General features: G+C 41.2%; 2 protein-coding genes across 2 annotated transcripts in view; both read right to left on the bottom strand.

The window, feature by feature from the left end:
* Nucleotides 1–1,453: 1,453 nt before the first annotated feature.
* On the bottom strand, nt 1,454–6,510 carry LYRM2 (LYR motif containing 2). Its single transcript, XM_080805469.1, has 3 exons — nt 6,429–6,510; nt 5,730–5,870; nt 1,454–5,294 (listed from the first exon to the last, which is right to left on the bottom strand). The coding sequence occupies exons 1-3, from the start codon at nt 6,471–6,473 to the stop codon at nt 5,214–5,216; spliced, it is 267 nt and encodes an 88-aa protein (XP_080661595.1). The 5' UTR covers nt 6,474–6,510; the 3' UTR covers nt 1,454–5,213.
* Nucleotides 6,511–9,022: 2,512 nt separating this feature from the next.
* The window catches only part of MDN1 (midasin AAA ATPase 1), a 172,830-nt gene continuing 163,071 nt past the window's right edge, over nt 9,023–18,781 (bottom strand). The window contains exons 94-102 of the mRNA XM_080806492.1: nt 18,365–18,525; nt 17,567–17,656; nt 16,699–16,814; nt 15,923–16,097; nt 14,648–14,721; nt 14,432–14,546; nt 13,328–13,391; nt 11,215–11,357; nt 9,023–10,393 (exon numbers count right to left, since the gene is read on the bottom strand). Of these exons, the coding sequence (XP_080662618.1) occupies nt 10,205–10,393; nt 11,215–11,357; nt 13,328–13,391; nt 14,432–14,546; nt 14,648–14,721; nt 15,923–16,097; nt 16,699–16,814; nt 17,567–17,656; nt 18,365–18,525 (1,127 nt within the window). The 3' untranslated portion in view covers nt 9,023–10,204. The remainder of the gene's footprint in view (nt 10,394–11,214; nt 11,358–13,327; nt 13,392–14,431; nt 14,547–14,647; nt 14,722–15,922; nt 16,098–16,698; nt 16,815–17,566; nt 17,657–18,364; nt 18,526–18,781) is intronic.

Below are 18,781 nucleotides of genomic sequence, written 5' to 3'. Positions count from 1 at the left end.
AGTTGTAGAAGTGGCTTAGGTAGTTGAATTTTGGATTTCTCTTCTATACTTCTTGTCCCCTGGTATGTGGGATTATATTCCTCTCTTCCAGATTACATGTATGCACAGAAATCTCCATTCTAACAGCACAGGAACTGAGTACTGTTGTCCCTAACTTTGAGTAAAATGTTGCTCATTGAGCCAAAGAGAAAATGTTTTCCTGACATGGGCACACCCAGGAAAACACAGTATGTTTACAGTCCCTTTGTTTCTGCCTTATCAGGCTCACAGTTGTTTTTGTTTTTTTAATAATGACGATCTATGGACAGAGACCTTCCTAACAAATCTAGATCTAGGTGTAGGTCACCATTATACAACCCGGACAGGGAGTCAATGTCATGTCCTCTCCAGCTGATGTTCATGTCTGTGAGCTTGTCCTGTTCCTCAGCTACCATCAATGCTGTGTGTTTCTCCTGTAGGGACTCCTGTTGGACTGCTCCGTGGAGAGCCGCCTTCGTCTCCTCATTCCCCTCTGTGCTCCTCAGGCAGAACCAGAGTGAGATGGTACTTTCAGTTTCTCGGGTCCCCCAATCAGGTGTCATGGACAGCTTTAGAATCCTTCCTCAGTACACGTCAGTTTCTTGAGAACTGCCCGATACTCAGGTGAAATCCTGAGATAGTTAAGTTGTAGTCTAAGCAATTCTTTTCACTCACTAAATACCTCCTGTTACCCCAAGAAGTATCCTTGTTGAGAAATGCTGAAAACAAATGAAATTTTATCTCAACCATAGAGTGCTTTGGAAGGAAGGATTTTCCTTGTGTAACCTCCACCCATCACTGTGAACTGGGTATTTTTGTCCAGGTCACAGGGAAGAGACTAGGGAGGAATGAGAAGAGTCCAAGGCACCTGGTCTGGCAGATGACACGGTGCCTTGTCTAACAGAAGGGAAACCCAATAGAGGCAAGGAAACTGAACACCATCAGTCAGCCTTCCAACCCAAAATGGTGGCAACAGCTCTAGACCAATGGCTTATTTTCAAAAACTGGGTCTGTGTTCTTTAGTATTGTCAAAAATTCAACTTTGGGTCTGATAGGTGTCTTACTTTTCCCTTCTGCTATCTGCTACAATGAGTGAATGCCACCCTAGTACTCTTCCAAAGAAGCAAAACCATTAATTGAGAGTCTGTCATGTGGGTCATGTTTGAATCAGAGATTGGAACTTTCAATAGCTATGGGGGAAAATGATGTAGAACACAGAAAAGTGGTATAATACTGCAGTGGGGTTTTTGTTAGTGAATTACTGCACTGAGTAAACTAAAATCGTGGTTATATTGAATATAATTCCAATCTTACTTTTGACTTTGGGAGCCCAAAATAAAGGAATTGATGTCTTCATGCTTAAAACTTTTTTTTTCCCCCCCATCAGGCACTGATACTTGAGAGATATGTTGTCTTCTATTTAATATTTTTATTTACCTTGAATTTGTCTCCTCCAAGCATTAAACATGGTTCTCAACACTATGGATATTAAAATCCTTATTTAAAAAATGAAAGTGTGAATATATAGTGGATATTTTTGATTGTGTGGTTGACCAAATTTATGGTTCCCAGAAAGAGTGCCTTCATGCAGACACACTTTGCCTTGTTTTCATAGAAGGGTAACTTCTGGTAAATACATCTGGTTTAAAGTAGAAATCAGGTGTACTGCATGAAAAATAAATTTTGGAAATTACGTAAATACTTCTCAGTGCAAGCTTTAAGGTTTTGTTTAAATTGTTGACCTTTAGAAAATACTGAATCAAGAGAACAAAACCTCGCTTAAAACTGTATGCAGGCAAAATAACATTTTCTAACAATATTAGTAAAAGCTAAATACATTTCTTCCTGTGATAGAAAAGCCAAATTGATTAAGATTTAGAAGACAAAACCAGTGATCTTTTAGAATACTTGTAAGAAAAAAATTTCAAATTGTTTTCTGTTGTGATTTTAAAGGGAAATATTCTTCTGTAATATTGTCAAAATATGATAAGTATGAATATATTAAATCCATTAGACACATAATCGGGAAACAACACAGAAATTTTCCTAATGCAAACCAGAATAGGTAAAAAGCAATTTCCTCTTCCTTGTAAACAAAAATAGCAATTTAATCCTGACAGAATTGCTCAAATGCCTGCCTGAAGGAAGGAAATAGGCTGTGGTGATTTCGAGTTTGGCACAAAGTGACAGTGTGTTTTTGATTCTGCTTGGACCTTACCTTACTCTACATAATCCCAGTTTTTTTCCACAGTAGATGTGAGCTGTTTCCTTCTGTTGTTTGACTAGCATTATTCTTCCATAAAAGAGAGCATTTAGGTAAGTGTGGGTCTCAGCCTCTCCTGAGTATCTGCTTGTGTGACTCCGATAATATAAACACCAGAGAATATGTGCTGCTTTCCTCAAATAGGAGAACAGCCTCTGCAGCCCCCCCCCCATAGCAAGGCCTGTGCTGAGTTTAGAAACTTCCAAGCCGATGGCACAATTCAAAGGAGGTAATGAGGTAGGGCTACTCAGGATGCTAAATGATAGCCCTAGCCACTTATCCTCATGCTAGAAAGCTTTGATATTTAAAAAATTTTAATATAAAGATTTGACTTATTGTAGTTCAAATACATAAACTGAACAAGTACCTTAAAATTAAACTTTAGGAACAAAACTTCCAACATTCAAGTAAGAGTATAGTTGTAGGGTTGTTTTGTTTTAGAGGGTGGGTAGGGAATGAGGGAGAGGGAGACTCTTAAACAGTCTCCAGGCCCAACACAGGGCCTGAGGCAAGGCTCGGTCTCATGATGCTGAGATCATGACCTGAGCCAAAATCAAGATGCTTAACTCAGCCACCCAGGCGCCCCCATGTGAGTATAGTTCACAGGGAATACCCAGAAGGGTAATTTGTTGTCTAAGCCAGAACACTGACAAAGATGCTAAATAGAATGTGTTCTACCAGGAGTTAGAACCTGGCCATCTTAATGAGCATGGTTTCAGAGGGGAGGAGAAATTGTGGTTTAGCCTAAGATGTATTTAGCGCTCAAACGCTGTCCATTATTAAAGATTATGATAATCTTAGCCTCTGGAAAATGAAAATTCAACTTTGTAGTGTTTCGCCCAATTTAAAAAAACAAAACAAATCCCAAATTCTGTTTTCTTGGCATCTGTTAATTGCATCTTACAAACTTAAACCACAAATGCTCTTATATCTTTGACATATACCACTGCTAGGAAGAATGTCACCAAGTCACTGACTTCTACACCTCATGAAAAGGTGATTTGTAGTGTCAAGATTTTAGATTTACTAGAAATTGCCTATACTTGAACAGGTATATCATGCTGCAAGAAGGAAAGTGCTTTCTGTTCACAGACTGTTCACAAAGGCTTCTGCCCATCAGATGGCTTGGCAATAGCTTGACTGATGTAAGGCTATGTACAAATCTGGTAATTAGCTCACACGTTTTGAATTAGATAACCTGGCTGAAGAATATTCAGATTGTTTTATCTTGTGGGCTGAGCCTGTGGGCTGGGCAGGTGGAGCCTGGCAATGCAGGCAGGTCATGGACGAACACCACCTTCTGCCTCTCTCTCCCTTCTGGTGTGCAGTCCAGTACTAGGTAACCATTTACCATTCTGCAGAATTTTTCCTACATTTTTCAGGTGCTGGTCAGATTCTGGGATTACCTTTTTAGATCTGTTCTGTAGAAGAACAGAGGACATCCGTCTGTAGAGACTGCCAATCCCGCCTCTTCCATAAGCTTTCACTTTCACTAAATTAACTGTTGTACATTATTTGGTCAGAGTGTCCTCAGGTCAACTTCTTGTCTCCAATGTATTCTGCAAACTTTCTCTTCCTGTCACTGGAGGAGAACCTAATGCACCAAGGATCTTCCCTGACAGTCTCACTTCTATGCGGATGCTAAGGTAATTGCATTAGTTTCATCCAGATGTTATTGCCTCTTCTTTTTGGTAAGTGCCTCAATGTATTCATTAAGGTTCTGTCTCTCCTCTTTCAAACAAAGATCTATATACCCAGTGATGATGTTTTCAGAGAATCCTCGGATGACCGGATCATGACCCACCTGAGGAACCTACCTCAACAGCCCTCAGTAATGCAGGAGGATTTTTTCAAGAAAGGTCTAGGGCATCTCCTGAGGTCAGTATACTTCCATACATCTCATACGGTATGATTCTTAAAATATTGACTTACACAATAGTCTATGTCAATTCTACATCAGCCAAGAAATCTGTAAAACCTTTACTGAGGTATAATTCATATATCATACATGCAAAATATACAATTCAATGGACTTTAGTATATTCAGAGTTATGCAGCCAGGAGCCCCACTGTAACTTTAGAATGTTTTCACCACTCAGAAAGAAACCCCATATCCATTAGCAATTACTTGCCATGCTATCCACACAGCCTTGGGCAACCACCTCTTTCTTCCTATTTTTGATACTTCATATAAATGGAATTGTACAACGTGTGATCATTTGTGACTGGTCTCAGGTTCATCCATGTGTAGCAGACATGTTATCAGTACTTCATTCCTTTTTATTGCTAAATAATATTCTACAGACATCGTATTTAATCGTTTATCAGTTGATGGGCCTCTGGATTGCTTCGACTTCTTGGCTATTATGAATAATGCTGCTATGAATATTCCTGTACAAGTTTTTTATAGAAAGATTTTCAGTTCTCTTGGTTATAAACCTAGGAGGAAACTGCTGACTTGTGTGGTAACTTAATCTTTTAAGCAACTGACAGTCTGTTTTCCAGAGTGGCTGCGCCATTTGATATTCACACAGCATGTATGAGGGGTCCAATTTCCCTACATCTTTATCAATATTTGCTACTAACTGTTTTAGTTATTCCAATGGAAGTGGTACTGCTTCAGTGTAGTTTTAATTTGCATTTCCCAGAAGGTTAATATGTTGAGGATTTTAAGTGCTGACCACTTGTACTGGTTTTTGCTACTTGAATTGCTGACATATCCAAAAGCATTTTCAAAAACATTTTCAAGGGTGTGTTTCTCAATGTTAAGGCGATTGTTCTGATGTGCTTTTGTTCGCTCTGACATCCCGTGCTCCATGTTCTAACATTCTGTACAGTTTGACTTGCTTTTAGGCTGCCCATCATTGAGTCTAATCAGCTCAATGATACACATGGAAACTCTGAAATTCAGTCTTTCAGAATAATGCTACAGTTAAGATTTTGCCAAAGTAAGGGTTTTTTCTAACTCTTTGAGCTGCATATTGCCTTGAGTAATCATCATCCGGATTGTGTCCTGTAGAAGAAAGTGAAAGCTGGTCACTATTTTACTTGGTTAGGTACAGCTCTATCATTTCATTTGTTAGGGACCAACACAGAGAATTGGAGCCACTGTGTATTAGGAAAACCCCAAACTTCACAGTGTTTGGCATGCTTTCATAAACCCCAGTCATCATACTTCCCAAACCATCATGCTGTCTTATTTATAATCTTTTCACGTGTGTGTATGTATATCTGATTTAACAGAAAAGTCAGGTGATGATAATGTGAAGATTGTAAAATTTCAAATATCATTTGAGTGGAAAATTGGTAACATTAAAAGGAATGATGAAGATGTAGATACATCTCCATGATCCTTATATTCCAAAATGTCTATTAAACTTAAAAAAAAAAAAAAACAACAACAACACAAAACGGTCAGGGCTTGTCCTCACCATGATCTTGTTCTCACCTCTTCAGTGGCACTTTTATTTCTTTTGAATTCTTCCCTTGCCCAGTCCTTCAGGTATTTGCGATCAGAATCATTTGGAACTTCCCGAATTGCTTGCAAAATCCTTCTGTAGAGAAGGAGAACTTGTTGCCTTCTCATGAACTGTAGAGGGGAGGAGAAATGTCAATTACAACTGCAAAATCTACATCCCAGAGGGCTGTACTTTAGGAAACCAAACAAAATAGACGAACTTCTCTTTGCTCTTCAATTTTGAAAAGGACAAAGAAAAACTTCCCTTTTAAGAAAAAGGCAAAGAGTATATTTGGGCTGTTTGCTTACTCCTTTGTCAAACCTAAGAACCCTTAACATCAAGAGATGACCTACTGAGCAGAAAAAAGACAACCAGTTACTAGAGGCTGTAACTACAGTAACAGCACTTTTTTTTTTTTAAACCAACGCAGTTAAAATTCTTTGGAGATCTCACTCTTTACCATAGCTCAGACTTCACCGCGGCGGAGGCATCAAAGTCCCAAGATACCCACAGCCCGCCCGCCTCACGAACCCAGCCAGGCCCAGAGGGCAGCCCCCTCCTCCCCACCCCCACAGCCGGCTTCCGCATCAGGAAGTCCCGCCCCTGCGACCCACTCCGCAGGGTGGGGTGGATAATTGAGATCAGATCAAGGAAAGCTGCCCTAAAAGGCTGACAAAAACGGGCGCTACCTGCTTTAACGTTAGTGTTGCCGGGGGTAAGCGGGAAGTAGCCATTTCCTCTAGGTAACACCGGTCTCCCTAGAACTCCAGTGCGCAGGAGCGGAAGTGGGGGGTTAACCAGGGGGCGGGGTTAGCCTGGTTTCCCTGGAGACAGCCGGCTGGTTACAGTTGGCCGCCAAATCGCACTTTGTCTGAACTGAAGCTACAAAGCTTGGGGCAGTTTTGTCCTAGAATACACTTTCTGGGGTTGCGAGGGGGATAGCAGTTCTTGCGTCACAAAGTTGTGATAATAGGAATGGTAAGGCAACTGGCACAGTTCCTGGCACTGGTTAAGTTTGAGAGTGAGGGGTGAAGTTGTGTATTCCATTGAGCTTTTTACATGTGCAGAGTTAGAAATAAAAATTTAAATGTTTAATGTTTGTGTCCTGTTCTTTTGTCTTTTTTTACTTCTTTTCATCCTGGTCTTTTGTTTGCAACCATTTCCCCCATGGTGGCATCTTCGTGGTTGCCATTAGTTATGTTCTTCTTAACTGTAAGGTTACAGTTTACTTTACCTTAGTTTAGTTTACCTTGCGGGTTTACTTGGGAATGGAGAATTGCAGTTGGGGACATGCAAGCTATGGAAAAACTACAGGCAAGTCTGATAAAGGAGAGGAACTTATTTTACAGAGATGGAAGTTGAGAAGCGGTTGTTTTGAAAAGTCCATTGGGAAAAAGCAAGATGATTTTTCATGGAGTTGGAAGGGTAGCTGATTTCTTGCACACTGCGCCTCTCACATCTTTTTCCCCCTTGGGGCCTGTAATTGATTTTTTTAAAAAAAGATTTTTATTTATTTATTTGACAGACAGAGATCACAAGTAGGCAGAGAGAGGAGGAAGCAGGCTCCCTGCTGAGCAGAGTCCGACGTGGGGCTGAATCCCAGGACCCTGGAATCAGGACCTGAGCCGAAGGCAGAGGCTTAACCCACTGAGCCACCCAGGCGCCCCCCTATAATTGATTCTTAACTGTTGACCTGCTGGGATCTATAACTGGCATGTCTGTGTAATTCATCACTCTTCCTGGAAGGGACACTGAGTGGTTGGTCCAGCTTTCCTTTCTAGTCTCCCAAATCTACTTCAATGAAGTTTCCTTTTATTAATTTTCTCATTAATTCTGAGGTTTTAAATGGCTGCTCCATTGTAGTTAAAACAATTTTGTATCACTAATAATGAGGAACTGAATGTCCCCATAACTTATGCTTTTATTTCCTCATAATTGTTTTATTTCCCCCCCCCACACACATATGCCCTTAATTTATGTAAGTAGGTAGGATTGGTGAATCTTTGCTATAGTTTGTCAAATAGAATTTTCTGAATTACAGCCAAAAATGTTCATTTGGTTACCCATTTACTGAGCATTTACTTGACTGCCCACTTGCTGGATTTGGTGTTTCTTTTTTCTAATTGTGTCATTTCAGCAGCCTCACCCTCTCCTGGCCTCCTTCATCATCTGCAAAGTGAAATGCGATCTACCTCAGAGTTGCACTGGGCGTAATGCACTGAGAATAGGACCTGCCACATACACTCCCAATGCCTACCTTTCTTGAACATTACCAGGTATTGTATGGGTGATGCTAACTATGCCTACTTTTTGAAGTTTTGTCTAGTTGGCAGTAACAATTCTTATGAAAATTCATGAAATAGCCCTTGCCACCTACTTTGTGAATTGTCATGACTAGTCCAGTTATGGTAATCAAGGTTTGTATTCTAATTTTGTATGGCTTGTTTGCCTGTTCTTTAAGAAAGTTCTTTATATTAGCTTTAAGAAGTTTCTATGTAAGTCATGTATTTTTCTTTCAAGGCTTTTCAATTTCAGTTTCTCCCCTAAAGAGCTTTGCAATCCTACATTACTGTCTTCATTGTTAACTTTTAAAATATTTACTCCACCTAGTTTGCTTTATGGCTTGATGTGGATTTCTACCTTTTTTCCAATTGCTACACTAATTTTGACAACATTTATTAAATCTTTCTTCTTGGGCTTTGCCCACTAAGGTAAATTTTTTTAGGGTCTGAACAAACTGTTTAGGGTTATTTCATGTAACCCTAGAATATTTTATTATTTAGCAGGACCAACACCCTATAGTTTCTTGAGAATCTTTTGTATCCTTTCCCTCCCTTTTCCCATCACAGCACAAGCTGAAAAGAGTACTCTTGGGTACCCGCTGGGAAGCTCCAGCTTACCTGGTACAATTTCAAAGGTAGATGTGATAGACCACATCCTGGTCAGAATGGTGGTGTCTTTCCCTACCTGACCTATCACAGAGGGCTACGGCCAATGAAATGTGAGTGAAACAAACACGTCATCTGGAGCAAAATCTTCACAAGCCAGTATGTTTTTCACCATCTTACCTTTTCCTCTGCCACGAGGCCAGCACGCGGCAGCTCAGCCACTGTGGACATGAGACACAAATGAGAGAGACCCTTGTGGCAGTAAGCCACGGACCTTGTGCGGGCCAGGGCAGCACAGTGTAAGCCAGGGACAGCCGACTGATGGAGCAGGCAAGATCGTCCCTTAGCGTACCTTTTACAAACCTGTCATGTTCCCATGCAGAAGGGTCACAAGTTATATCAACAGTGGTATATATTTAATAATCTTCAGAATATAAGCTGCACAGCTTTTTAGAATAAAAAATGATATAACCTCAGGTACATGCTTTAGGACACTTGGTTAAACAACAAGCAATTTGTCTTTGATGACCACCTCAAAAGTGTGGTAAACTTCACAGTGTAACTTGAAAACAAATGTGGAGACAGACAATTACATCAGGGCATGTTGTCTACAAAAGAACATTCCAACAACTTAAATAGAACACAGCACATAATTTCAAGTATTCAAGCAATGCTTTCTGACCAAGTAAAAACCGTCTAAAAACCACTGATGTATTTTGACTGGGGAAAAAAAGTGTAGCTGCTTAGTTTTTCTAAACACAGCATTTCTTTTCCAGAATGGGGCTGGCTCAGTCCAGCTTAAAAGCAGTGGAGGAATGATTCTTCCCCTTAATTGCGAAGAAAAAAATAAAGAAATAAATACAACAACAGGGACTGTGGCACAGAGAGAATGAAATACCTAAGGGACAATTAGCTTTCCATCATTGCATAGTCTCCCGAAGCAGCAAACGTGAAGGACAACAGAAAAGCCACTTCATTTTTATACCATCCAGTAAGAACACATATACCCCAACCCTCCTACCTTCAAAGAGAAGGCAGTGAAAACATGAAACACAGTGAGAAAACACACTCTCTCAGGACTCTAGAAAGTGGCCGCTCAGTGTCTTGACAGCATATGGATACACACTGTGGGCTTGAAGGTGGAGCTTTAGAGCAGGGTCAAAAGGACAGCTGCCTTTAGTCCTTTGTCCAAAGGACTGGAACCGTCCTATTCTAGCAGCTTCTCCAGGTAGGTGTTCAGGGGTCCTGTGAGGAGCAAAAGTAGCTTGGCCCAGGCCTCCTCTTAGGCCAGGCCTTCCAAGACCAGACACAACCACTGAAGTTCCTTCACTGTGACAGCTGGAGCCCAGGCAAAGCAAAGGGCCCAGCTCTCTGTAGCTCAGAAAGCACAGTGTAAAACAAAATGTAGATTGTAATCAAACTTTGTCGTTATTAGGTGAATTTTTATCAGATTTAAGATAAAAAGCATGTATTAGAGCTGCGAGTTCAGAAGCACTTGTCCAAAAGAGGGAGCACCTGGCCAAAGGTGCCGTAGTCTGACCATGGTCTAAAGTCTCATTTTAGACTGTGTTCCTTCTCTATGGGTGGTCGGAGGCTGCCACCAACTCAAACCACTGCCTCAGAGCATCGCTGAGTGTCTCAGGGAGCGCATTCACATCACGAAGAATGATATAGAAGGGGAATGGGAACTCTTCCATGTAGGATCGGATTTCGGGCATCTCTCCGGGTCCTTTAAATATTGGTACTTTAATGTCCAAGATAGAATCCTGTCAACAGAAAACATTTTGAAATTAACAAAACAGTATTCTTGACTAGCTCTTCCCTGATCTCTTTCACTAACGATCTTTAGGTCTCCTATATCAAGTCTGCTAAAGCTTTTATTGCTTAGCTTTTTATTTTTATTTTTTACTTTTTGTTTATTGGCTTTTATTACTAAGGAACAATTTTTAGAACTCCTATTGAGGAGGCAGATCCCTTTCTGCACAACTTTTCCAGGAGAAGTGACACTGAAAGGAAGGGAAAAGGGCAGGCAAGAAAATCCAATTTTCCTAGAAGGGTATCCTCTCATTTACTATTTGGAGTAATTCACAGTAAGTCCTCCCACTAATGTGGCCCTAATGTGGCTTGCAGATATAGTGCTGTCCCTGGAACAGAACTGCCCCATGAGCATCTTTCACTGAGCACCGCTGCATCCTGCTCTGAGAAGGGCACTGCTGGGAACCACAGAACAGGAATGGGCTGGCCTACAGTTTCAAGTGGGCAAGGACCAGTATTAAGGCTGCAGTGCCTGCAAGGACACACAGAGGAGGGCAAAGAGGACATGAGTAGGAGTTGGCACAGCAAGTACTTAGGAGGGTGGCCTCTGGAATCTGTCTGAATTCTGGTTTTCCTACTCATTACCTATAATCTGTGTTTCTGGCCTTCACTGAAAAGTGGGAATAATGAGCCCTACCTCACTGGGTTATTCACAAAAAACTAATATCATATGACAGAACATCAGTAGGAGCTATGACAGATTTCAGATAGAACAGGTTGAAGGGAATCCCCACTTTATCCCCAGATAAAGCAACTTTTAGTGGTCACTCACCCGGGAATTGGGATTGTCCAATACAACAAAAATGACAAAGATGTTAGCATTCCGGGCGGCCTGGACTGCCGCTAGGACTCTGTCCTTGCCTTCGAGGAAGAGGCCACGTCCATCAGAGACCACCAGTAGGAGCTGTGCGGTTTCTACAGTAGGACACATAGCAGGAAAGGAAAAAGGGAACAAAACAAAAATCACACTTTTAACAACTCAAACTGACTTGAAGACATGTTAGTGTAGGCTTTCGCTGTACTATTAACCAAACAGATGTCTGAAACTGATGAATTCTGGACATAAGCAAAAGGGACATTACTTCAGATGCCCCAGTCAGACATAAGGCTGCAAAAGACCTATGCAGCTTCGGCCAATAAAACAATGTCCCTGTCACATTAGGTCAATTTCATTGTATAGCAACATAGGAGAATTAAAACATATTTATGGTTATAAAGTAGGGGTGCCTGAGAGGCTCAGTCGATCAAGCATCCAACTCTTCAGCTAAGATCACCATCTGGGGTTCATGAGACTGAGCCCCATATTGGGTTCTATGCTTGATGTGGAGCCTGCTTAAGACGCTCTCTCCCTCTGCCTCTTGCAACACCTCAAAAGTATTGAGTAGGCCAGTAGATGAAAGTGCCCAAATCAGGAACCTGGAACTGGTCTTCCAAATTTCTTGTAACTAACTTGTATATTTTTCTCTTCTTGACTCATTTAAATGAAAACTTAAGTGGAGGGGGCCATTAAAATAAATCACGAATAAAAGCACTTAAAAATGTTTAACTCTTTGGGGAGCCTGGGTGGCTCAGTCAATAAAGCATCTGCCTTTGGCTCAAGTCATGACCCTGGAGTCCTGTGATTGAGCCCCGAATCAGGCTCCCTACTCAGTGAGAAGTCTGCTTCCCCCTCTCCCTCTGTTCCTTCCTCTGCTTGTGTTCTCTCAAGTAAATAAAATCTTAAAAAAAAAAAAAAAAAAGTTTTAACTCTTAAAAAAAAAAAAGCTGTTTCCAATGAAAGACTATAGTGCTTGAGAACAGGCAGTCTTTCTCTGTCAAGGAAGTTCAGAAGGTGTCGAGAGGTGTTAGAGACTTGCTTTACATGAGAAGTTTCTCCATGATATAATCACGACTGTGAGACTTCAGAACACGCTGAAAGAAGAATTGGGGTGTTTCAAGCCCTAAGTCAATCATTGTTGGATTAGCTGGTTTCTGCATTATGTCCTCCTCTGCTTCTGTCAGTAAAATATTACAGAATGTTCTTTATACTAAATTCCATACGCCTTGCTCCACCTTCACAACTCTGAACGCTACTAAGTATATACCAGTTCACAACGAAAAACAGTTAACCCTTGAACAACACAGGTCTGTACTGTGAGGGTAGGCCCACTTACGTGCGGGTATCTTAGGGTACGGTACTGCATGTATTTTTTCTCTTCCCTATGATTTCCTTAACATTTTTCTCTAGCTCACTTTATCGTAAGAATACAGTATTAGGGCGCCTGGGTGGCTCAGTTGGCTAAGCCTCTGCCTTCAGCTCAGGTCATGATCTCTCAGTCCTGGGATTGAGCCCCGCATTGGGCTTCCTGCTCAGTAGAGAGTCTGCTTCTCTCTCTCCCTATGCTCCTCCCTACTGCTCGCTCGATCTCTCTCAAATGGATAAATAAAATCTTTACAAAAAGTATAGTATAAAATACATATAATATGCACAATTGCTAATTAACTTTGTATGTTATCAGTAAAGGCTTCTGGTCAACAGTAGGCTCTTAGTAGCTAAGTTTTTGAGGGGTCAAAAATTATATATGGGTTTTCAACTGTGCAGGGGGTTGGTGCTCCTAACTGGCGCCTCCCACATTGTTCAAGGGTCAACTATAATTAATTCATATCTATTCCTCCATTGGTTATAAGCCTCTTGGGTATGGGGTTCAATAAAAATTTCTGGATGGATAAACGGTTGAGTACAAAATTACATGAATGCCTCACACCTCTCCAGCTCCTACTTACTTTCTCCTCGAGAGCATACACTCTAAGAGATGGTCATGGGTACAGGGGGATGAAGCAAGCAGTTTGTGAATACATACAAAAGAAAGGCACTGTGTTGGTAAAGACGAAGAACCGCAGCTCACCTGGACCGGCGTTCTGTGAGGGCTGCTGAGCAGCTGCAAACATGCTGGCTACAGCCTCGAGAAACTAAAGCAGAACCAGAGATGAGCTGTTGTTAAACCACTGAAACTCTCTTCCCGTTGTCACCGAGACTGAAATTACTCCTGACTCTTAAGTTATGATCAAGTAACCTTTCAGATCTAGAGGCAATGACAAGGCCCCTTCCAGCCACCTGTACTAGGAACAGACGATCCTTGCACTGCTGGCATCTATTCTTGGGTTCTGGAGCTTTCCAGTACAGACCTGCATCTCTGGCATACACACCACTAGCGTTCTGTAACACACCCCGGAGGAAAATATACTTCCCCCGGGGGGGTAAAGATAAGACATCACTACTGAAACAGCTGTCTCCTTTCAGAAGAAAATAACTAATGTCTAGTGCAACATAAAGAAAGTAGGCTAAATCAGGGCAGACATGGAGAGGACAGAATTATCATCCTATGCTGTGTTTTGAACTTAGGTCATCCTAAGCAAGTCATTGGCTATTTTTTACATCATTTTTTTCTCTAGGCTAAATTAAATAGGAGAGAGAAATTGGCCCAATTAAGGGCATGGGAAGATGGTTCGTTTTTGCCAAAGTTCTAAACCTCTCAAAAACTAGGGAGCCAGAAAAATTAGTGACACAATGTCAATCTTTGAGTAACTGAGAAAAAGAAGTTACACCTGTTTGCTAATAGGTTGACAAGGAAGTTTCTATTCCAGTGGTGCTTAGGCTGAAGTTTAGAACTATTCTCCACTGGAAATTTTACCTGTTCTATAAGCATACTGGGGAGGAGAGAGTGCTAAAAATTATGTCTCTAAGGCGCCTGGGTGGCTCAGTCAGTCGGTTAAGCATATGCCTTCGGCTTAAGTCATGATCTTAAGGTCCTACGATAGAGTCCTGAGTCAGGCTCTCTGCTCAGCAGGAAATCAGCTTCTCCCTCTCCCTCTGCCCATTCCCCCAACTTGAGCTATCATTCTCAAGTAAATGAATAAAACCTTAAAAAATTTTAACTAAAAAATAAAAATTATGTCTCTTCCCACACTTAAGAATGACTGTGCAGAGGACATTGATGTTGTCAGCATACCTGAGCAATCTTGGTTTTCTTTTGTTGGAATTTGCAGAATCGCAGAATCTGGGACCCTGAGGAATCGCTGAACTGTTCATGGAATGGATGTAATAGCTTTACAGACTCTCCAAAACTACAGAGAGAAAAACCAAATACAATGGGAGTTATTTTTTGTAATGACCAACATAACAAAAGGAGGTTGATTTTCCCACTGGGATTAGAAGGCACCCTTACCTGCACACGGCAATCTGACCCACTTCCAGGAGGGTTAGAGCGTTTCCAATCACAGCCAAAGATTCAAATGCCAGCTATGAAATAGAAAGTTAAGCTTAGGCTGAAGGAATCAGAATATCCTCTAGATCAGTGCCTCTCAACCTTTTTTATCCCAAGAGTCCCACAGAAAATAATATTTTTGCCTGGCCCACAGGGAACATCAATGTGGCTATTCACAATCAACCCAGAGGCCACGGTGGCCATAGACTGGGGCTAACAGCACAAATCCTGAACCCAGAATCCATTACGCTAGTAGTGAAGGTCTGCTCTAGACATCATCTAATAAATGTGGTCCTAAGAGGTTAGGTCCATAAAATTTTTAGCAATTTCCCCAGGGTGGGGGCACTACATAAAAAGTATTCTCTTATTGGTAAAAGATTTTAAAAACCAATGTATTTTAACCCATACATAAATGACAGCAGAGTTTTAGAATTTAAATTTCATTAAAAAGATGATGATACTTGTAGCAACTAACATTTACTCAAACATATCAAGTGCTAAGTACATACTTCATTTAATTTTCACAACTCTGTATAAGGTTCTGTTACAATTCTCATTTTTCATAAGATGAAACTGACACATAAGAAGGAAATAAATGATCAAACGTCATGAGGTAAAAAGTGAGGAACTTGGACCTAACCTGGGTTCACAGGTCACACTCTTTCTCTACAGAGTGTAGGTAGCTAGAGATGTAGGTTGCTCACTGGTTCACACCAGGTAATAGCATCACTGCAAAAAAACATCCCTCTTCAGTGGCCATACGGTGGTAGCCTAAGTAATTCCATTCAGGCTCTTAAGCCTTGAGAATACTAACAGAGCACTAACTCCAGATAATTTCAGACTTAAAGAGATGTACGCTGAACTCTTTAAAAATGATATTCAGATATTATGTTGTGCAAGATCATAAAAAAATAGTTTAACAGTACACTGCATTTTGTGGAAAATAAACATTGTCAGAATTATTCTTCTGGAGCTAGACAGGAGCACAGCAAGGCTAAAAAACAACACAACTTAAGAAGCCTCCAACAGTAAGGGACCAAATTATTTGAGACATCCTGAAACCGCCCTTTTGACTTCTTTTAAAAATTTTAGGTCTTCTCAAGCACAGTATCGAATTCTCAGAAAGGTAACTGGTATTTCAAAGTGCTTTCAGCCAGACATATTTAAAACTTCTGGGTGGTCATGGAGCATGGCTTGCTGTCAATTACTCATTAAACCAGCTCTGGGGTTCCTTACCTGTTTGGTATGGTTGTCTACCATGCTAGAAGAGTCATCAATGGCCAAACAAATCTGATACTGGCGTTTACTGGGTTTGGTCCTTCGAAGCCAAATCTTGTCTTTCCGAAACTGACTAGCGATGTATGGAATGACCTTCCGCATGTTCAGCCGCTTCCCAGTTCGATAGTCTCCTCTATTAAATTTACCCAAATGGGACCAAGATTGATTAGCAGCTGCTCATCCTTTGATAATTTTTTAAAAAAATACAATTACATTGTAATACCTTATAACCAATAATACCAAATAACCAGTAACCTGGCACATGAAAATGTTACTGTCCATTGAGAGCTGAGGGCAGCCAGGAAAACTGGGTATGTAGGTAATAATAATTAGGTTCTTTCAGGAAAGCTAAGACACATTTTAAAAATTAGAAAAATATGTTTGTACTGATTAAGTCTTGGACTCTTCTGTTCAGAAACTGAGTTTGGATAAATCTTTGTAAAGATCTAGGTGAGCGACACATGCAGCGAGCCCATATACCCACCCAAAGGCTCAGCCAATTTTCCCATCAGATGTTAACGGATCAAAGGAACTCCATTCAAACTGAACTTCAAAGACACTTCAGTGTTTAGTGATAACATGAAACAGGGTACAGAATGACATACCGGTGCCCGTGCAGCGCAAACAGCCATCGTAAGCCAGCGCTTTAAGTGACTAGGGGTTGAGCTCAATAGAAAAGTTGACACTGCCATCTTTTCAAGGCACTGTGAGTGAGGCCAGGGGAGAAGACTTACTTGAGCTTGGCTGCCTGGGTGGGCTCTAATATGAGACGAAGCTGCTCACACAGCTGTTGAGAAAGTGGCGCAGTTAAGGCCAGGTAACTCTGCCACATCTCAGCTGCAGCCTTCTCCTGCGACAACAACGTGTAAGTTACCCAGAGAACATCGGAGCCAGCCAAAGTCATGAGGGCAAGATGAGGCTTGAAGCAGAGCGGTAGAAAATGACCTGCATGAACTTCATCAACAGAAGCTAACTTGAGAGCTTCTCTTAGCAAGCTGCCAGCTAGTTCACGTCCTTAAAAATGTCCCCTCTTCCACCGAAACCACAACCCTTGGCTCCAAATAAGAAAGGATGAAAAAGGCAGAAAATAATGGAATTCGTAGCCATCTTAACACTTTACTCTCACCATCTACAAAGGCACTTCGTGTGGGTGGGGGGCACTGTAGATGGGTAATGATGGTGGCAGCAGATCCAGCCACTATAGATAGTAAATTGAGGATGCAAAGTCCTAAATAAAGTTCTAATTAAAAATGAAGCTTCTGGTTAATCTGTGCTGGCATATTAAGTCAGCCAGCAATAGTTCAGGTGGCCTACTCTGAGGAAGACATATTTTGTGCCGTTTTTCAATCACTGTCCTATCTGTTGTATCCATTATAGAGTGAGCAATACAAACTCAAGGAAATAAATGCATCAGCTTTTCTGTTTTAATTAAGCTACATACTGAGTGGGAAAGTAGGCAGAAAGCAATGGATGGACATAGGCTCCATACACTCAGTCCCTTGTACAAAGGTAACTGGTGCTAAGAACCTGTTAAGCTTGCTATATCTTTAAACAAAGAAACAAAAAAAACACGATTATCTTATGATAAAACCAGTGACTTACTTCTTCTGGGTTTCCAGATTCATGCGGCTGCCACATTTCCAGCTGTCTCTCCAGCTCCTGTCTTAGCTCACTGATGTCTTTTAAAAAGGGCTAAGGAGAAAAAGCCACAGATAAGAGGCAGCCTAGGTTGAAATCACCAACTCATTACCACTGGCTGCCTTCTTCTGAGCAGTATGAATTACAAATACATACCCCTGAGACACAAAGCTTAAGCAATTTAATAGCACGATAAGAAGATGCCAGACAACTGCTTCCCACTTTGTAGACACAAGATAAAGGAAATTTACCATTTAGAAGAAATCCACCCAGCAAAATCAAAACAAAAATCCCACAAAGGTATTAATATCAAAATGTTCTTTGATTAATCAAAACTCTATTAAGTCAAATGATTAGGGAAAATGCCATTAAGTCTGCTCTTCTTAAAATGCAGGCATTTTAAGCCAAAGATCCCTTGCTCCTTCCATCAGCATAAACTGTGAACTGTCCCTACAGGCTTCTCACACAAGGATGCTGGACATGAGAAGAGTAAATCTGAGAGCCTGAGGCTGGAGGAGAAGGCCCCCCATCACGGTCAGGTCAGGATAGACCACCCACTACGACCCTGGGATGCACTGCTGGAATAGTGTTACCAGTTTAGAGAAAACTGGTCATACTGACAGTTTTTCAAAGACTTTGATAAGGGAAGGTACCTCTAAACAACCAGATACATCATGAAGTTCTAAAGACAAAAATTTAAAAGCAGTTTATAACTACATTTTATTAACTTATTAAAGCAGTAATTTGTGAAAATTTTCATACCTGGAAAACTGTGTCCATGAGGAACTGATGGGCTGTGTGAATGGTCGAATCTCGGCTTCTCTCTGCTTTCTCCTTCTCCGTCTCCTCATGGGATAGGTGGGTCCTGGGATCTTGGTCTTCCGTTTTAACAGCTTGGGTCTCCACCTCCATCTCATCAAAACCTATTTGTACACAAGGAGAGTTGTACTTACCATAAAACTACACAGAGATGAGCCTTCACAACTGCCTGCCTATCCTAACAATTACTCAAACCTTACTCCTTCACTATCCACCAAATTTCTATATACTGGTTCCACATGTTGCTTCTCTTTGGGTCAGTTACTTCCAATTCTGACTCCCCTAACCTCCCCTCTCCCCACCGTGATGTTGAAGGCAGCTGTTCTGCAATAAAGGGAAATAGGGGAGATGCCCATTTAC

This window comes from Martes martes (genome assembly GCF_963455335.1).
Source record: "Martes martes genome assembly, chromosome: 6".
In the NCBI taxonomy this organism is placed as follows: Eukaryota; Metazoa; Chordata; class Mammalia; order Carnivora; family Mustelidae; genus Martes; species Martes martes.
Note: the sequence above shows the minus strand (reverse complement) of the source record. Positions and strands in the feature narration are given on the sequence as shown.